This window comes from Molossus molossus, unplaced genomic scaffold (assembly GCF_014108415.1).
Source record: "Molossus molossus isolate mMolMol1 unplaced genomic scaffold, mMolMol1.p scaffold_m16_p_23, whole genome shotgun sequence".
Classification (NCBI taxonomy): Eukaryota; Metazoa; Chordata; class Mammalia; order Chiroptera; family Molossidae; genus Molossus; species Molossus molossus.
The window spans coordinates 24,163,658-24,184,063 of NW_023425359.1; the positions used below are offsets into that span (position 1 = coordinate 24,163,658).

General features: G+C 47.7%; 1 protein-coding gene across 1 annotated transcript in view; it reads left to right on the plus strand.

Annotated features, from left to right (window-relative positions):
• The first annotated feature begins 3,261 nt into the window (after positions 1 to 3,261).
• PTPRC (protein tyrosine phosphatase receptor type C) overlaps positions 3,262 to 20,406 on the plus strand; it is a 97,199-nt gene continuing 80,054 nt past the window's right edge. The window contains 2 exon segments of the mRNA XM_036277413.1: positions 3,262 to 3,630; positions 3,713 to 3,828. Of these exon segments, the coding sequence (XP_036133306.1) occupies positions 3,756 to 3,828 (73 nt within the window). The 5' untranslated portion in view covers positions 3,262 to 3,630; positions 3,713 to 3,755.

Below are 20,406 nucleotides of genomic sequence, written 5' to 3' on the forward strand. Positions count from 1 at the left end.
CTATTCTAGGGGTGTCGGATCATATATGCATTCTAGGGGTGTCGGATCACACATCCATCCATTCTAGGGGAGTCGGATCACACATCCATTCTAGGGGTGTCGGATCATACATCCATCCATTCTAGGGGAGTCGGATCACACATCCATCCATTCTAGGGGAGTCGGATCGCACATCCATCCATTCTAGGGGAGTCGGATCGCACATCCATCCATTCTAGGGGAGTCGGATCACACATCCATCCATTCTAGGGGAGTCGGATCACACATCCATCCATTCTAGGGGAGTCGGATCACACATCCATCCATTCTAGGGGAGTCGGATCGCACATCCATCCATTCTAGGGGAGTCGGATCGCACATCCATCCATTCTAGGGGTGTCGGATCGCACATCCATCCATTCTAGGGGAGTCGGATCGCACATCCATCCATTCTAGGGGAGTCGGATCGCACATCCATCCATTCTAGGGGAGTCGGATCACACATTGTTTAAACGAGGACGGTCTTGTCAGACTGAGATGGATGGATGGATGCACCGGGAGGGGCAGGGAAGTGTGAAGGGGGAGCTGAAGTTCCCAGCACGCCTGCCGCAGACATGCCAATACTTCCGCTGACATGTGAAAGCACACGGGTGGCCTCCACGCCACCACGCGGGCTCTGGACCTAGGAGCTCAGGCCCCCACTGAGGACAGCCTGTGCCTGCACCCCAGCCCGCTGCTCCCTCTGCCCAAGCTCCCCTCCGTTCCGCCCGGGGACAGGAGCGCACGGAAGGCCCGCGGCTGTGCAGGGAGCAGAGGAGGCTCAGCTGCGAGCATGTTCTGGAGGGAGCCACAGGCTTCCTGTGGGCGCTTCCGGCCCCCCCTGCCCCCGCCGCGGAGTGGGGGTGGCGTGTTCTCACAGAGGAGGTGGCCCAGCTCCCGCCCCGGCTCCCAGAGCTGGCCCCGGAGGCAGGCCACCGTGCGGCGGGGGCCGCGGTCCTGCTGTCGCAGTGGGTGCCCAGCCTACGGCCACCGCCGTGGCTCCGTGACGCCCAGTGTCCGCCCTCAGGGCCCCGGGCCCGGCTTCGCAGCTGCAGCCCCGCTGGGGGGCCCTGAGCAGGGCTGCGCTCGTCTCCGCCCACATCACAGGGACGCAGGGCCGCGAAGTGTGACAGCCCGCCCCCCGCTAGCTGTTTGCCTCTCCCAGACCAGGTGCCACTTCCTACCCACGTGCGGGGGCCACGTGGAGGCTGCAGGGGGCTGCGCAGGGCTGCCTTCCGCACGGGCTCACCCCGCTCCTCCGGGTCGCGCCACCGCGCGCTGCAGGGGCGGGAGGGGCCGGGCCGGGGCGCATGAGAATGTTCCCCGACATGCTCAGAAAGGGCATGGCTAGGAAGATGACATTTTAAAGAAATGAGATCTTACCAACTTATGTTTTATTATTGTGATTTTAAGTTTATTGTTTTTACCATCCCCACCCCCCCTTTTCCTTCGGGAGCCATCCGCTTATTCTCTGCCTCTGTTCCCGGTTTTGTTAATTTCTTCATTGTTTTCTGAGGGACAATGGCAATGAGTTGGTGGCCGAGAAGGAAGCATGAGTGAGACACACAAGAGAAGTTGACACCGAGTGGAAATGGAGAGACCCTCGCTCCTTCCCAGCTCCACCAGGGTGGTGGTCTAACGGTGTGAACCCCAGGAGCAGACATGCCCAGCGGCCCCTCCGACCCACAGCCCCTGTGCCAACCAGGCGCCTTTAGTCTCTGTGCTCCCGGGTCCTGTCACCTGCCTCCTGGCTGCCCTTCATCCCGGTGCCAATGACGGTCCCTCCACTCGGTCGCCCGCGCTATGACGGGATGCCCTGCCAAGAAGAGACGTTCCTCCCTGCTGGCCCTGCACTGTTGAGCCCGCCTCCAGGCTGAAATCGAACCCATCACAAGCCCACCCTAGGCCTGTCCTGGTCTGAGGACACCCCTTCCTCTGCCCTGTGATGCTGTGAACCCAGCATTTGCTTCCTCAGACAAGGTGTTTTAGGGAACCTCCTGCTGCTCCACCTGCTGCCCCTCCCCCCAGCCCCCAGCTCAGGGCCCCTCCGTGCACCCCCACTGGCCACTCAGGCGGAGCTGATCACTTCCTCCTCCAGGCCACTACCCTTCCTCACACTGCATTTTAATCGTGTGTTTACAAGTCTGTTTTCACTGCTGGCTACGGAGCGGCTGGTGGGGATGGACCCCACTCCGCATTCCCGAGTGCTTCTGTCTGGTTCCCATTCTAGTGTGTAACTCTGAACGTCATCGATGGAATGAGGGACAATGACATTATCTGTCTCAAACACTGGGGTGTAAGTCAGGTTAGGCAAGTACAGGGCTAGGCATAGTCCTGGCCGTGGTAACAGCCAGGGTCGTAATCATCATCAGAAAGTCATAATCATTACAACAATCTCATTGTAATGTCATTGTCCAGAATTTAAGATGTGGGAATACTTCTGTTTGCACAAAGGGTGTGTGTGTGTGTGTGTGTGTGTGTGTGTGTGTAGATTTGACTGAGTGGATCGTAGCAGCCAAAATAAGAGTAAAACAAGTTTGTCAACATTCGAAGATGTATTTACTTAAGTACGAGAATCGCACAATGTGGTCCCTGACTTGGGATTAGGGAATTCCTGCAAGGGCTCGGTCTGTCTAGAATAATACAGTTCGAATAATCATGCCTTACGTGTGCATGAACTGTTATGTGTAAACGAGTAAGCTAGTATGAAAACGCACATAGTTGTCCTGCCAAACTCATAGGGGCCCGTTGCCAGAACACTCGCTGATGGAGGCACGGAGGTCCCCGTCGGAACCATGGCGCGCTGCCTGCCCATTTGTTGTCTCTCCGTGAAAACGGTTGAGGAGCGTTGCTGAGGGAGAAAAGGGGTTAACGGTTGTCAAGACAGATCTTGACTTTGCAATTTTTTTCCCTTGTCAACAGCACCAGGACGACCTCAGATCACGGAGGCCATCACGGGGATTTGCTGTGTGGAAGTGCCCTCGGACTTCAGTCCTGGTCCCACCAGGGTCTCAGTGGGAGATTTGGGGCGAATCTGTTCCTCTCGTTGCCTAGGAAATGGTTTGACTGTCCGAACTGTCACGTGTCTGGGTTTCCATGTCCTAATGGTGTGTGATGACAATTGCCAGAAAGAGCCAGATAGGTCACTGCTTATTCATTCATTTGGCCATTGAAAGCCAAGAAGAGGCACTGCCTACTAGTCCAATTAGTGGCTCCTCTTACCGCCGTCCCCCCATGCTGAATCTCTATGATCATCTCTTAGATAAGAGAAGTGTTGGTGATTTGGGGGAGGCGATGGTATTTTTTAACCAGTGATGAATATTGTCAGGGAATGCTACTTGGATGCTTAAAAGCCACCTTCCTGGAGGGAAAACTCTTTCAAAAGGCCTACTGACTTAGTCTAATTGCTTGAATTAAGGAAGTAGATGCCTTTGCACTGACTTTGAACAACTTTCTTGACTTCCTGCAAAGAGGACCTTGCACTGTATTTTTGGAGAAGTTAGTAAAACCGAATCTGACATCACTGCCTAGCAGTTCGTGTAGCTGGCGGGTGGTTTCTTAGGGTATCAGGAGGAGGAAATTGCTCCCTGTCTGATAAGACATCAGAGACGAGTACGCACTCCTATTTCTTATTTTTCCTCGGGTTCCAGGGAGAACACCTTGCACCGAGATAACCATTATTTTGCCTTTTCAGAAGGACGCATGCTGTTTCGTAGGGTTACGGCCGATTTCAAGATATGACCATGTACCTGTGGCTTCAGCTTCTGGCATTTGGCTGCGTCTTTCTGGACATAGGAATTTTCGGGCAAGGTAAGAACGCGGCGTTATTGTTTCCTTCCCTCGTTCTTGCTTGTGGAGAGAGCTTGGTTGGAAATAGGCATGAAAAGACAGAGGGCTGGCGAGCGGAAGTCGACAAGCCGCTGAAACACTGTCCAAGCTACTCTCGCTGGGCAGACCCGGCTTGCTGGGGACAGAACACCTCATTTCTACTCCAAAAGGCACAAGTGTTTGGGGGGAAATTGCAATGTAAAAGAAAGACCTTGTCTACGTGTGTCTTTGTTCACAAACTCGTGGAGGGCATTCCCAAAGCAACTGTTCCTTAGCCCTTCACAGTACACGTGAGGTCTAAGTACATTTTAATTTAAGTGAATTTTTCTCCTTTACACAAGAAATGAATTTCTTTGAGTCGTAATACACCCTTGGCTGCGTGTAACGACCCCTCTTTCCGGGCCAGGAGGGTGCTTCCTCAAATTCGGATTAATAGCCATAGACTTCATTAAATGTTTTGCTGTATGCGAGGTAAAATAACACACTTGGCTATTTAAGAAAATACTCATTTTTGCCAATTCTTTCCAGAACGTATTTGAAATCAAGGTTTTGGTTTCTTACTGGTAGAGTTCATACTTGCTTTAAAAATTCTGACGGGGCCACCGCCCTTCCTGGGTGATGGGTCGATGATCCAGCCTCCATGAGATAACAATGTAGCAACTCAACAATCAGAACTTTGTAACTACTGGGGCTGTAGTTACAAACTTTTAAAGTTTGAGACCTCGGTGCACTTCTGGTCTAAAGAAGGAACACCTTTTGAATAGTTTCAGTTCGGGTCATGAGTACATTTCGGTTGACTATTAAATGCAGCTACCAAATTGATGTTTCATATTGCTCTTTATGATGGAGTCTCCAAAGCTGGTTTTTTGGTTGTTGAAAGGACCTTGAAATGGTATTTTTGTAGAAATTCCAAATAAGTAAGTTTAAAAAATGGATAATTATTTTTAAAAAATCCTGCTTGTCGGTATTCACTTCGAAATCTTTTTTTTTTTTTTTTTGTCTTTCTGCCGCTCTCCTTGCCTCTAAGAGGCTGGGCAGCCGCTACCTCCTGAGCATTAGATGGTCAGGGTCCCTCTTGTCTAACCGAGGGCAGTGGAGAGCAGAACGAGAGAGTGTGCGTTTTTTAAACGGCAAAGACAGGTTGAAGAGCTTGTACAGAAGTACAGCATTTTGTCTGACCCAGAATGCTCACGAGTCACCCTCCTTCTAAAGTGGCTCATCACAGTCCACAGCAAATGGTAAGGAAGAATCATTTTACCAGTGTGATCATACATGTAGCATGAAGATCAGAGCATATTTCCATTTACAAGTCCCACGCAGGAATGGTCGCGGAGCATTAACACAGGGCTTGAGAAATACAGGAATATTCGCCTGGCCACAGAGCAAACCAACCTAAACATTTCAGCTCAGTCTATTAGGGTTTTTACCACGAGAAACATCTTTGAATTTGTGATCAAAACAGGAGGATAAACTTCCGTTTTCCTTTTTTAATTAATTTATTTTTGTTACAGATGTTTCTCCTTTTCCCACCATTGATTCCCTCCCCCCCGCCATGTCCCCAGCTTTGTTGTCCATGTCCATTGTTCATGCACACATGCATATAAGTTCTGTGGTTTATCTCTCCCCCACCACCCCCTCTTCTGGGGAGTGTCAGTCTGTACCCCACTTCCACATCTCTGGGACGACCCCATTAGGAGGATAAACTTATCTAAAAACCTTTGAATCAATTCTGCTGAAAACTTACACTAGAAATGAATGACTAGATCCCCATAAATTTATTGTGAAAGTCCAAGTGTAGCTTCAATTGTTCACATAAATAGTGAGAGCAAACTTTTTTTTTTTTTAAAGTGTGGATAGTCTTCCTGAAATAGATACTTAGTTTTGGGGGGAAAAATATATATATAGCTATAATCATCTGTGTCTGCAAATCTTGTTTATCATGCTTTTAGGTTCTGAGAGATTTTTTGTGATTTGGTGTATTATTTGGGAAGTTGTTAATGCTTTAAATTATATATATTTCTTTATCAACAATGAATGAGTTGGGTTGTGTTTTATTTCGACATGTTCCATCTGAGGTTAGAGTTTGTAGGGTTGTGTTTTATTTCGACGTGTTCCATCTGAGGTTAGAGTTTGTAGGAAATGTTACACCTTTGGGTATCAAATTCATACTGCATACTCTACAGGCACAAAGAAGCAGACCAAATGGAGAGAGACGTTGCTAGATAAACATGGGCCCGGTTCAAATGTATTTCATCTCTAAAATACAGCAAAGTGAAACTTCGTCGGGCTGACAGCAACACGGGCTTGAGCTTTGCACAGAAGTTTGTTATCTCTCTGGCCTGTGTCTTTGCCATGAAAACTGGAAACCAAAACAATGTCTGAAATGTCTAAGTAGCTCCAAGGGCCCAGGCTGGTTTCGAGAGCGCAGCTCGGAGTGTGAGCTCTGAGTCATAACAGTGGAGATTCATTTCCTGGACGCAATTCTGCATTTTTTCCATCGACATGGACAGGAACTGTCTCCCTTGACAAATGTGAGCTCTGTTAGACACAAGGTATACTTTCAATTTGACAAGTGATACTGTGAAGTTCTAAATACAATGTGGAGGTTTGGGGGTGTATGATTTTCAAAAATCGTTTTTAAGTATTTTTGTAATAAAAACCTGCCTGGGACCCTTATCAGAGCTAGAATTGAAAGTGAATTTTGTTAGCAGCTAGGTAAGGTGGGATTAGGGGTCTTTTTTCTCTTTTTCTCTCTTGTTCGGTGTAAACACAGGGTCAGGATGGAGAGCTTGAGTTGGCTCAGTGTGAGTTATACGTGCTGGCTCCATATTATAAATATATGTTTATAGAGAGTTTTCTATATCAGTCTGTCATCTACTTACTGACTCTCTGTATTTGTCTCCTTTTAAAAATTAGGGTTCTGGGGGCTTCCACTCTTGGCCATTTTCCTTTGAATTTCCTACCCTGGGGGCTGGTTACCATCACTGACGCTTATTTATGATCCTGGTTCACTGTCTCAGATTCACTGCGGTGCGGAACTACTTTCTTTTCTAAATTTAATCTTGCTTTGTGTTTGCTACAAAAAAAAAAAAATACAATCTGAAATATGTGTTTCGATGCTCCCCGAGTTCTGTGATTTTAGTTTTTAACAATTTCTCCAATCTTCCTCTTCCTCTTCTTCGCCACCCCCTTAATTCAAGCCTCACTGGTTTTCCCCGGAGGATTGGAATAGGTTCTGAATTCATCCGAAGTCTCGTTCATTTCTTCCCTTGGTCTCCGGCGGAATATAAAACAAAAGGGGGGCGTCGGCTGATCTCTTCTCGTGTCCTCTGGGGTACATTCTAAACTCCTGGCCAGACCGCGGGGCCCATGGACAGCGAGGAGCTGGACCTGGGTGGGGGGTAGGGATCCTTTTCTCTTTCTCTTTTATGACAGATGTAAATAGTGTGAGCATCAGGGCGTTTCGACACCAGGCCCTCTGCTTCCTCAAGACTGTGGAGGCTCTGAGCAAATCCTGTTTCCTCTCCAATGCTCTCTTTTATCACTCCTGCTGCAAAGAACCGCCGCTGAGATGCGACACGTCTCGCCCTCCTTCCTTGGCACTTTTCACGTACCCTTTCCGTCGGCCGTTGGTGGCGGTGTTATTGTGTGTGTTTACCGGTCCGGGCACTACCTGCCTTTGGAGCCTAGAGCACGTCTGAGGAATTTCCCCGCGATCCATGTCTGATGTCTTAGCAGCACTGGAAAAGGAATAGGTGTTTGGGGGCAAAACTGCAGATTATAATAAAAGAGGAGGAGGAGGAGAAACCATTCAGGAAGAGAGGACAGAGGAGGAAGAGACATGAGATCAAACCCCTGGTCAGACACACACACAGTCAGATGGAGGCCGTCAGACGACTCTGTCGGAATTGGGTCTCGTGTTCGCAGATGTGCCCCGTTCCCCGGCTTCTTCTCTCATCTCCCATTTTACTTCTAGCCTGGGGAGAGCGTCTGACTTTTAAAACTTCAGAGTTCAGCCCTGTCGCTCCAGTATTTTCCTGGGCCTGCTCTGTGGACGTTCTTGCTGATGGCATTCTCGTGCTGGGTCAGGCGGGGTCTTCAGGTCCAGATGGGAACAGGAATCGGGATGGGGTGGAGGGAGAGCTAGTCCTCCTGCAGGGGGACAGGACGGCGGGTCAGGGGCTGCCCTGCCCCGGACACTGGGGCTCGTGTCGCAGGACCGTTCCAAGGGCAGATGGAAGATGTCGCATCCTACACGTTGTCTTGTGAGCACAACGGAGCTGGTGGAGAGTCCGGGCATCATTTCTTACTCGACACCATGGTCCCGGATTTCAGGCGGAGGGCGTCCCGAACAGATTTGCAGCCAGGTTGATGGATTTCGCTGGTCAAAGTAGAGTGAGTGTCGGTGAGATTTGGGGGCAGACCACACGCGTGTACGTCACCTCGGTGCTGAGAAAGACATCTCTCTGCTCTTTTCCCACTGTGAGTTGACGGGGAAATTGACGTAGCAGAAAACTGGAAGGAATGCTCAACTTAATCACAGTTCAAACTTAATTTCAATCTAGTCTAAAAAGCTTTGTCAATGATCAGCATGCAGGCTGGCTACCGATTCCCAGGGATTAGCACTGTGACTTTTGCATCCATTAAGGTCGTACTCTTTAGGGAAGGGTGAGGGAGAAAATTAAATATCGCGGGCTATTCATTCAGCAATGTGATGCGGTCGATAGCTATTTCTACATGATGCTGAAATGTACAGAAAGAAAAGTTACGGTAACTTGATACGCTGTGTATCTGGCCCTAACCAGTGTGTACGTGAGAAAATATCTAGTGATTGCCTAAAATCTTTAGTATGCTTCCCATTTTTACATGTCCGTGTACTAGTTCAACTTCAGTCTGCCAAGGGTCCTGGAAAGGGCTACTGGGCGCAAAGTACTGTGTGTTCAGTAACCACGGCGAAAACAAAGAGAAACAAAACGCTCCTGCTCGTTCAGCCCGGACAAGCGTAAGGACAGAGTCCCTGTTAGTGACCCACACAAGCATCAGCCATGTCCATTCACAGTCTCTTCAGCTGGTCCTGGAAAGATAGCCAGCGTCTAAGACGCTCAGCGTCTCCCTTGGGTCCTTTACTGGAGACCCAAATTCACACAATCGTTAGCATCTTCTGTGGCGCTTAACTAGACAGTTTAAAGGTGCAACATTCATTTCCGGCTAAAAATGAGTCTCTGAAGTTGAAAAAGTCACTTTACGAAAACTTCCATTTCATATATAGGGTGTGCTAAAATGGTAGCTCCCTGCCGTGATGTGTAAGGGAAGAAGATCACCCTTTAGTGTATTTAAAAAAATTCCTCCCAAGCAAAATGTGGGTAACTGGAGGAAAACGATCAACCCTCCCCCAAAGCAACCTGCTAACCCTAGAGCAGAAGTCGAGAGTTGAGTGCCATTCAGATGAGACTGACTTGTGTTTGGAAATGAACAGCTGGTCAAGGGAACATGAACATCCCTGAGAGACAAGAAGAAACTCACAACATTATAAATAAAACGAAAACGAACCCTATAGAAACTTGATCGTCACGAAAGTCAATCAGAGGGACTTATGTAGATAACCGTGATGTCAAAAGATATTATCAAAGGGACAATATCATGGCAATAAAGTGTGGTCACAAGATTTTAAATATTTCCCCTTAAAGTAAAAAAAAAAAAAAAAAAGTTTACTGAATAAAGATATATTGAGCATCATAGGAAGTCAGTCAGGAGCCTTTTGGAGTTGGAGAATGTGACCATATTTGGAAAGTGAACTCTTTCATGTTTTAAAATCTTTATTGTTGTATTACAGATCTTCTCCCTTTGACCCCCTCCTCCCCGCTCCCCCTCCCTCCTGCCTTCCCCACACTGTTGTCTGTGTCCATTGGTTGTGCACATGTGCATAGAAGTTCTTTGGTTTATCTCTTCCTGCTGCCCCACCCCCTTCCCTCTGAGGTTGTCAATCTGTCCCCTATTTCCACGTCTCTGGATCTATTTGGATCACCAGCTTCTTTTGTTCATTATATTCCATAAACACGTAAGCTCGTGTGGTTGGGTGGACTGTTCTGGAGATCTAATTCTATCAGTTCTGTGATCTTGACCCAAACTATTTTCCATCTTGGAGAGACACCCTTTTCCTCATCTGTCGAGTGTTGTGTCGGTGTTAAAAGTAGGCACATTTGTGAAAATGCTTCGAGAATGATGAGATGCTCTGCAAAGCTGTACATATTATTTCTGTGGTCCCATGAAGTCCCATCTCCAGGCTTTGAGCGTCGGAACATGATTCTGGATCATACCCGGTCCTTTTCATGACTCCACGAGGTTTAAGACTCCATGGCAGAGGACTGTGTTCTTATTTTTATTATTATTATATTTTTTATCCTCACCCGAGGACATTTTTCCATTTTTTGTTCAGGTAGAGTGGGAGGGAGAGAGAGGAACAGAGAGAGAGAAACATCGATGTGAAGGGACACATCGAGTGGCTGCCACCCGCACGACCGACCAGGGCCGGGGACAAACTGCAACCGAGGTACACGCCCTTAGCGGGAACCGAACCCGGGTCTCTCAGGACCGCAGGCCGACGCTCCAACCGCTGAGCCAAACCGGCCAGGGCAGGACTGTGTTCTTAAAGATCTCCGAATTCTGTGACCTCGGTTTCCCCTGGCTTAGGAGTTTTTCAAGATGGTCTGAATTCTGCCTTGTAAGTAGTCTAGAATCCACCCTCTTTCGCAACTCTGTGCTGGGAATCTTATCAGTTCTGATGGAACCGATAGCCTGCAATCTTGTTTCCTTCCCAACCCTACCACGGCAGACCTGGCCCAGGGCAGTTCCTGGGAAGGTAAGACTCACCTTTGCACATGCTCCCTGCGTGCTTCCTGTGGGCGAGAGAACGCGCCGATCCCATAATTTTGATTCCAAGTGTTTTGACTCAGCTTTCGTGAAAATAAACATTTAATTAGACTATTCCAACATTTACGAGTTTCCCTTAAGGACAGGTTTCACGGGGAAAAAAGTTCTATTAAGCCAATTTAATTCCCTGAGTATTTTTTATATAGAGCTTGATTAGATCATTACCCATTTTTTCCATTTTTATTTTTATTTTCCTGAACAAATGCTCTCAACAAAATCAATTTTCATTTTAACTTTTATAATTACTATTAAATTTATGAATGATTTTTTATCCACATCGTTTTACTGATTATAGTTTATGCCTCTGGGGATTTTCCTTTATGGTTCTGCCTTTCATAAGCGTAATTATTGGCAAATCATACAGAACTTGATTTTTCATAAAGACTTTAATTCTTCTATTTAGCCAGAAACAAGATTTCTTGTGTGTAGTTCTTGCCATTGCTAGTTTCTCTCTCTCTTTCTTTCTTTTGCATTTTAATGTTACATAAAAAGTAATTTATGTAACTTTTTTACTTTTGTCAAACTTTAGCTAGGGTAGTCTTAGCTATTCTCCAATTTATGTGTTAATATTTGTATCAGTAACATTCACTTTGCAGTTGAGAGCTATTAATAAGATTCATGTTGAGATTTTGAGAGTTTGGGTTATTTCTCAGCCAATGAACACTTTAGAAAACCAGATGGGACTGCCGTGTAGTCTGGAATTGTGATATTTTAATTATTGTTTTATAAATATGTTTTTATTGATTTTTTAGAGAGAAAAGAAGGGAGAGAGAGAGAGAAACATTGATGTGAGAGAGAAACATTGATCGGCTGCCTCCTGCACGCCCCCTACTGGGGATCGAGCCTGAAACCCAGGCATGCGCCCTGACAGGGAATCAAACCAGAGACCTTAGTCCCTGGGACAATGCTCAGCCCACTGAGCCACACTGGCCAGGCTATATTTTAATTCTTATGCATGGCTGTGCTGTGCTTCTGATTAGCTTCCACGTCTGTGCCATCTTCTCTCTAAACAGTGGGGCAGAAAGTAACACGAAGAATGAACATAATCAATTTAAAATGTTCTCAATGCACAGTGGTGGGTGGGGCCAAAATAAGGTGTCAAATCACCCTCCATTGGTCCCTGTGTTTAGAGAAGCACAATACTCTCAACAATAAGACACATTACAAATAATACACGCTACTCTGTGGTGCCCTCGGTTCTTCGCCAGCCCCTCCAGACACCCCCCCAGTGCCACCTGTCATCACGCTGTGACACTGAGCACCTGCTCTCGAGTTAACTGGCATTTTCCTAAAACTGCAAGTTTTTCTGCCTCCAAACGGTTGGCCATGCTGATTTTTCTTACCTCCGTATCTTTATTTTCTATTTATTTATTTTTATATACATACGTGTGTGTGTGTGTGTGTACTACAGATATGACAGTAAATGCAAATATATGATTTCCTTAAGTTTGCACAAAAGGTAACAAATTATACACAATGTCGGCCCCTAATTTTTCCCCACTAATGATGTAGCTTGTCCTCTGTGTCTTTTTTTAACTGGGCAAATTGTAATTGCCATTCAAAGGTTAGTTCTGGCAGCCCTCCTGGGTAGAGGATGAGCCCGTGAGTGATGGTGTTGGGGGACCTTTCTGGGGCTGCTGCCCAGTACCGGGGCGCCCCTGCAGGTTGGGGCGCGGGTCGGTTGCACGAATGGATGGCCTGACAGTGTGACCCCACCCTGTATACAGAAAGTATTTAACAACTCCTAAACACAATCTTAATTCTGCCTTTTGCTTGTTGTTACTTAAGTGGGTGACTCATGGTAAACTCTGTACATGGTAGAGAATTTCAGGAAATACAGAAAAAAATGGCGTAACATCCTTGCTAACATTCTGTTTCTCATTCTCTCTTCCCCTCCGTCTCTCTCGCTTGCAGTCACATGCTGTGTGTAAAACTAAACAGCCCAGGTCTTTTCTAAGTAAACCACGATCACTAGAGGCAATCTGAGAAACACCACAATGAATGAATAGGCAGCAGTAAGTTCCCAGGTTCCCAGTAGCCATCGCCGAAACGCTTCCCATGGGTTTCATTGGCTCGATCTGTTTGTTGGCTCGTTGATTCACTTTGTGAACCGGCGCCTTCTGCTGCCGTGTGCCGTGTGCCGTGTGCCGTGTGCCGTGTGCCGTGTGCCATGAGCTCGCATCCATGCGTATCCCTGGAAGGTCTCTGATCTCACTGTGGTGGGGGCTGCCGAAAGATAAGATTTTAAATCCCCCCAAATTTTCATCAGCTTTCTCCTGAACTGATAGTCCTTTGTCACAGATAATGATTTGTGCTCCCAATCTTTAGAAATTATAAATAAAAAGCATTATTTTTAAGTCTGCACATAATGCACGAGTTAAGAACTCGGTTCTTGCCAGACGGCATCCAGACCCCTGTTGCAACTAGATTTCCTGAGCTTTCAGTAGATGACTCCCAGGTGTTCAGTAAATAAAGGTGGTTGAGGGGGAGAGGAACCAGGCAATAGTCCCATTTTGTTTTGGTTGGTTTTGTCATTTAAACTGAAAGTAAAGTATTTATTTGGAGAGGAATGTTAACACACACACATGCCACCTAAATAAATGTTTAACCTTTCGGGGTGATCTTAAACAGGAATGTTTTAAGGTCACCAGCTCATGGAGCAGGAGATGGGGGGGAGGGTGTGAGGAGGGAGATCTCATCCCGGGTCTGTCGGATTCTAGGTTTATTCTTTCCCCACTGGGTTGCTCCGGTTCTATGTGCCCTGCGTCATAGCCAGGTAACGGAGGACTGGGTCTCCTGATGGCGGGCAAGTGACACCAAGACCAAGGCTGCATTGGTGAACACGGTGCACTGAGCCGTTTCCTTGCCAGTAGCAGGATCTAAGTCGGCCAGACCACGTGCTCCTCCCAAGAAGCAAGGGGACGCCTTGGACATGAGGGTGGATGCCATGCTGGTGACACGAAGGTGGCCCGGCCCGTCCTCTTGACGAGGAGCTGCCAAAGCCCAGCGCCGAGCCTGTCTTGAGCAGAGAGCTGAGGCGGAAAGAATGGGTTTCCCCCACCTAATAGCTTTTGGATATTACATAAAATGAAAGCCATTGACGGCCTCACCAACGCGTCTACATTGTTTTTTTTTTCTTAGTGCAAGGGAAGTAATTTGACCTTTGCTGAGCACTTTGATCATGAAAAACACTTGAGGTTCTCATCTTATTCCAGAAAGTATAGCTACAGGTAATCTTTCCATATGAATCAGGTGGGCTAGGGCTAGGGCTAGGGCTAGGGCTAGGGCTAGGGTCAGGGTCAGGGTCAGGGTCAGGGTTAGGGCTAGGGTTAGGGCTAGGGCTAGGGTTTGGGTCAGGGTCAGGGTCAGGGTCAGGGTCAGGGATAGGGTTAGGGTTAGGGTTAGGGTTAGGATGCTGTCCTACGGATTCCCACTCCGGACGAGGTGCCTACAACTCAGGGGGAACTGAAGGAAACATGTGCTTATTGTTTGGTTGCTAGGATGCTTGTGGGTTGCCAGTTAGATGAGGGAGACCCCAAATCCTACTTCTACTTCTTCCTCATAGATTTTCAAATCTCCTTTTGTTTTCTAAATGAAGATGATCACTGACTTCCAATCAACCCTAAGTCGTTCTGCTTTTCCGTGTTCATGCTTCTATTTTCTGAATTTACTTATTGATACGTTAGGCATGATCAGGTTAGGCAAGGGCCAAGGAAAAAATGAGCAGAGCAGAAGGTGTCGGCTCAGCTTTGGCTGGGAGAGGAAGTGGTGGGAGGAAAGTCGATGAGCCAATGACAAGGGTCAGAGAACAGATGCAAGTAATTCGGTGAAATGCTGGGGACGGACAAGCTCTACTTTTGAAGTTGCATAAGGGTCCGTCCTCGACCTCTCTTCTGGGCTCTGTTCTGGGCTCTCCCCTCATGACACAGGAGGGACTTACCTCTGAGACCCTCAGTGTCCTTATCTGTACACTGGGCAGGACAGCGGTTGTGGTGAACAGGTGGTTTTACTCAGTGATTCCGCGTGTTGCCTGCCGGGCTCTTCCTGGGTGCCGGGAGCTATTTGAAGTGCAGACCCGTGAAAATAAAACGGAGGCAGCACCAACTTTCACAAGCTCGCCTCTTATCAAGGGAGATAACAAACAACAAACACAAATCAGAAAATGTCAGACCCCTGATAAGAGCTCCAAATGACCCAGTGTGATAGTACAGGGATAGGCCAGGCTTGGGGGAGGGGAGTAAATGGCCCTTTAGACAGAGGGACCCAGGAAGGGCCCCCTGCAGAGGTGTCATTCAGCTCCCCTCTGGCTGACGGATGTGAAGCTGTGTGAACAGGAGGGAGCAGGTGCAAAGGCCCTTCAGAAAGAAGCAGAAGCTTGGCGGGCTCCAGGCCGGGGGCGGGGGCAGGTGCCCGCCGCGGGGGTGGGGTGGGGGTGGGGGGGCGAGTCCCAGTACGGGGGAAGCTGCTGTGATAAGCATAGGAGGCGGCCTGCGGGGCCTGGAGGGAAATGGAAAGAGTTTGGATTCTGCCCAAAGGGGAATGAGAAGAGGCCATTTGGAAGTTTTAAGTAGACAGTGTCCTCTTTTTACTTCTGTATTTCAGGGATCACCCTGGCTGCTGGGGGGGCTACACTGGAAGTGAGTCAAAGCCAGGGGGCAGCTGGGAGCCAGCTTGGTGGGAGGAGACCCCTGAAGGTGGACGAGAACGAGGAGTCACAGGGGCAAGGACCCCCGTGTGGGCGGGAGGTCGGACGTTGCACCGAACAGAACAGAACAGGACGACTCATCGTTTTCCAATGAGCAACTGGATGGGAAGCACCCCAGCTAGGCCGGCTTCGGGGGGGGGGGGCTCTGTCTGCATTGATGCCTGAGTTCTCATGAGACACCCAACTAGGAGGTCTAGGAGTCACTGGACTCGTCAGTCTGCAAAGCCACGGTGTGCGGGGGGGACCATAAAGCCAAGGGACCGAGTGTGGCGGGGTAGGAGCACTTTCAGCTGGACACGTCCAGGGGCCTCACGCTGGGCCCGGACACGCATCGTGTGCGGAGGGTTTGGGAGGAGAAAGCAGGAAAAGAAGTGAGAAGGGGAGGCAGAGAGGAAGAGGAAGAAAGCATTTTGCTTCGGACTTTGGGGGAAAGATCTGACAGCCGTGAAGAGCTTAGCATAGTTGCTGACACAGTGAGAATCCAGTAAATTCCATAAAAAACCGACATTCACATCTCCTCTGGGAAGCGTGCTTGTGAGCAGACTAGTCATTGTCAAATATCCCTATTGAGCTTGACTAGCACCAGAAAAGTGAGTGTGTAGGAATTGACAACAATCTCTGCAAAAATGGAGGATCATGTATATTGCTGGCTTCAGTAAGAAAAAGAGAAAGAACAAGATAACTTGTTTTAATAAAGGCTATGCAGACTGTATTGAGAGACTGATGATTAGAAATTTAATTAAAAATGTCTGCAAGACGTAATGCCCAGGAGAGCCCCGTGTGGGGTGTATTGTGTTTTGATGCATATTGATAAAAATGTTTTAAAATACTATTGAAGCCGAGACATGGACAGGTGGGGAGATTTGTTGAGAGTTACGTAAAAGTCTTTCTGAATCAAATTGTATATTTTTCAGAAATTCAGAAAAGAATAGATTATCACTTGGGCTTCTAATAGGTAGGACTTAATAACCTTGGTAATTGCACAACATACAAATAGAGATGTATTCTCTTGGGAACATCTGTGTGTAAAATTTGGATTTCAGACTTGGCAGGTTTTCTTAAAGGAGGTATCTATTTAGAGGAACTTGTTTTTGCAGTAGCTGGTAGTTAGTTAGTTTATACGAGACATAATTAGCTAATAAGAAAAACGATGCTACCGTGTGCCAGGGACCTGCTCTCGATATTTTATATAAATGTGGTCTCCTTTAACGGACGTACACAAATCATTATGGAGTCTAGCCTGTACTTCACCTTCAGTAAACTTGTTCATTTGTTTCCCGACATTTACCCTAAAATGTGCTGATTACGCGTCCTGAAAGGGGATAGTTCAAGTGGATTTTCCTTGTTCTCGTGTTAAGTACCGAAACAGAAAGAAAGAGCGAGGGGGGGAGAGGGGCCCTTCAGACTTCGATTTTCTTGTACCTTTTGATTCCCAGTCTTCAGAGTATTATTCACTGAAGGTTCCCACCATCCTTGGTCGCGAGACCTCCGAGAAGAAAGCACAAGTATGGTTAAATCAAAAGACTCAGTCATCCAGACGCGACTGATGTTTAGCTTTGAGCGGTGGTGTTTGGCTTACGTTGGAAAATGGGCCCATCACAGATCTTAGCAGCTCAGCCCAGGAGCCTGTGTCTGCTTCCTGCTTAATTTTCATAAGGACATAGGGCAGTGGTCTCAGAATATCCGCTCGGCTCCAGAGAAAGAGGCCGCGGAGGGACGGCGTGTTGACCGCGGTCCTTAGCGTGTGGGGGCCGATAACCACCAGCAGGCCCCGGGTCAGGGAGCCAGGAAGCTGAATGCGCCACATCGAAGCTGCGTCCCCGTCCTCAGGAGATGAAAGACTTGGGAACTCGAGTGACCCGGTCTCAGTGGGGTTAGCTCCGTGGTGCCAGCAAAGGTCACATGTGTTGCCCATGGTCTCAAGGATGAGGACGAATGAAGGACCTGAGTTTCTCTCTCAGTAAAAACGATGGTGAGGAATCTCACCATTTCAGTGTGAGGGGCCGTGCCACTCCCTGGACATCTGGCCCCTCGGGGATGAGTGACCCCCGAGTCCAGCTCCAGGTCCCAGAGAGTGAGCTTCTCACACAGAGAAAGGCGAGAGTTGTTCGGGGTGACCTGCTTCAGAAAGCCACGGAGGCCTTAGCAGTGAAGGTTCTCCCTGGTCCAAGAATAGATGGTCGTGGTGGGCGGAGGGTTAGGGCTGAAAGTCGGGCTGGGAATGGCCAGTGGACCAAAGCACACAGAACCTCGAAGTTCTGGAAGTTCAACAAGAGGGCACTTCAAAGGCCGGACGGGGAGCAATAAAAGTGCCTCCGGTTGTTAAATGCAGAATCTGTGCAGTTGTCTCACGTGCTGTTTTTCGGGAGCAACGTGACACGGAAGGGTTTCCATGAACACCGAATCCCTGCCCGTCGGCTTTCGCAAAGAGGGAGAAAAGCATGAAGCTCAAAGAATCCAAAATGACCTTTTTGGTTGTCCTTAATCGACTGCCTTCTCTTCAGCTACATTTTAATATTTATATTTCCAAGTAGAGGGCGGCTGGAACCCCGTGCATTATGGGGAAATGAAGTAATACAGGTTATATTCTGAAGGGTTTGGACAACCAGAAGGGAAGACAGTTGCGTTCCTACTATTATAATGAGCGTGCCTCTTGGTTCTTCCCTCGGAGAGCTGGAATCAAAGTTGAAATCTGGATTTTAAAAAAAGAGGAAATGGTTCACCTGCCGATCTACACATCCAAGGGCAGACATCTGGCATGTTCGACCACTGTGAGTGTGGGCGCTGATTTGTGATGAAATGATGCTACGACCTTCTGCATCGACTGAAGAGCCAATAGACGAAGGAAAAGGAAGAGCCAATGCCTTCCTTGGCCATGGTTCTGCACAATCGATACATTTCATCAGTTTATATATAAAAAAAAATGCTTATCATGGATCCATGTTTTGCTAAAAAGTAACCTTTATTGTTTCAATGAAAATATTTACCTGATACTGTTTCTGGGAAGAGACATTCCTGGGCCTCTTATCTTACGCCATCCATTACTCCATTCCATACTTAACTTAGAAAATAATGACTGTAACTCCTTCAGAACGAAAGTAAAGGGTAATTCACTTAAAAACCTCTCCTGGCTTTCCTTGCCCATGAATTTTCTCTGAAGTGACACTTCTTAAGGGTATCCGATGCCCCAACCCACCTCTCACTCCCAACCTCTGCTTTATGGGCTAAACATCTGGACTTGACAGACGAGAAAACATTTCCTTCCGCTGACTTTTCTAATAACCCTCTCTGATACCCATGCCTCATGTCTGTTAATGAAATTGACATGATTTTAATATCTACTGTTTTAACACACAATGAATTATGGAATTTTCAATGGCTTTTTTTAATTAAATACGTTTTAAACTCCCTTTAAAAACAGTATTAAGGAGCCGCTCTAGAAAGTATTAGGGCCACAGATGTTTTCCTTTATAGTGTTAATGGATTTAAGATCCATCAAAATGCTGTTAAAATGTCCAGAGGTTAACAATAATGATGTCACATGGACCAGATTAAAATTCTTTCTGCGTTAAAAAAAAAAGAATAATAAAACGATAGCTTAATTTCTTCTGGTTGAAAGAGATTTGGGTTGCCGAATGAAGTGATCTGACATGGGAAATTTCATTCTTTTATTTTAGTAACAGAAGAGGATTTAAAATGAGGACTTAGATGGTTTACGGTGCCCCCAACATTTGTGCACAGAGGTTACAAGCATTAGTTACATTTTCTCTTTCTGTCTCTTGCAGTGGTTAGTCTATTAAGCTCTTTGGTCTGAAAAATATAGCCTAGAACAAGCAACTTGGCTTCCTCTGTCACTCTAAACCCATGAGTATTAAAGTGAAAATTTTAAACACTGATCAGTTTGTCTCGTCTGCAGGATTAAAATCACTGAGTATGAATTACAGAGCCACGAAACCCTTGGGGAACTTTGATCTCAGGAAACGTATCATTGGGTTGTAGCTACCAAACCCACTCAATTAACTCAGGGACAACCGTTGGCTGTTTACGTGGCTGATTTTCTCTCATGTTTACAGTGTTTATATGTTTGGTCAAAGTAAGTGAGTCTGTACACGGCGAGAAAAGGACCAGAAGAACCGGTCTTCCCACGAAAACGGTGGGCAGGACGCCTGTCGCTTATGCTTAGAGACTTGTCGCGCTTTCTCACTAGTTCCTAAGGCCAGGCGCTGCTGGGGGCCCCGGGGTTTCGGCTCTTGGAATCAGCAGCGATATTTCCTGCTTTTATTTGGGTTGGGAATTCCTGGAGAAGTTTCCAAAGAGAGAAAAGGAATTTGGAAACTTGGAGACTACTCTAGCGGGGGCAGCCTTCTCTACACAGTACTACCATCCGAGAGAGAAAAGAGACCTTAGAAGTCACCGATGTTCACTCATCGATTTTGCAAACGGGGACACTGTCGCTGAACAAGAGAAACACTCAGTGACTTGTCAGAGCGGAGCTGAGGGGTGCGGGCCCTTCGGAATCTCACGCGGCACTGACCGGGGGTCTGACGTAAGGAGATGAGGACCGGCTTAGACGTGCAGGGAGGAAGTCTGCCTCCTACCTCCTCACTGACCCGGTTCCCCTGGACTCAGATTCTGAGGCGTGGTGTTGATTAAGTGACTCGGTCCCTTTCTCAATGACGCGAATGGCTCGTCCAGCCCCTCAGCCTCGGCCCGATGGACCCTGGGGCCGGATAATCGGCTGTCCTGTGCGTGGTGGGATGTTCAGCAGCTTCCTGGCCTGGCAAAGGAGACACAGGGACACACCCTCCTCCACCCTTCCCCCACCGTGTCATCGCCACACTGTCTCCAGGTGCAGCCAGACCCCTGCCCCGGGCAGAACAGGCCGCTCTCCCCACCCCCCCTCCGGAGCGGCTGGCGGAGCTGAA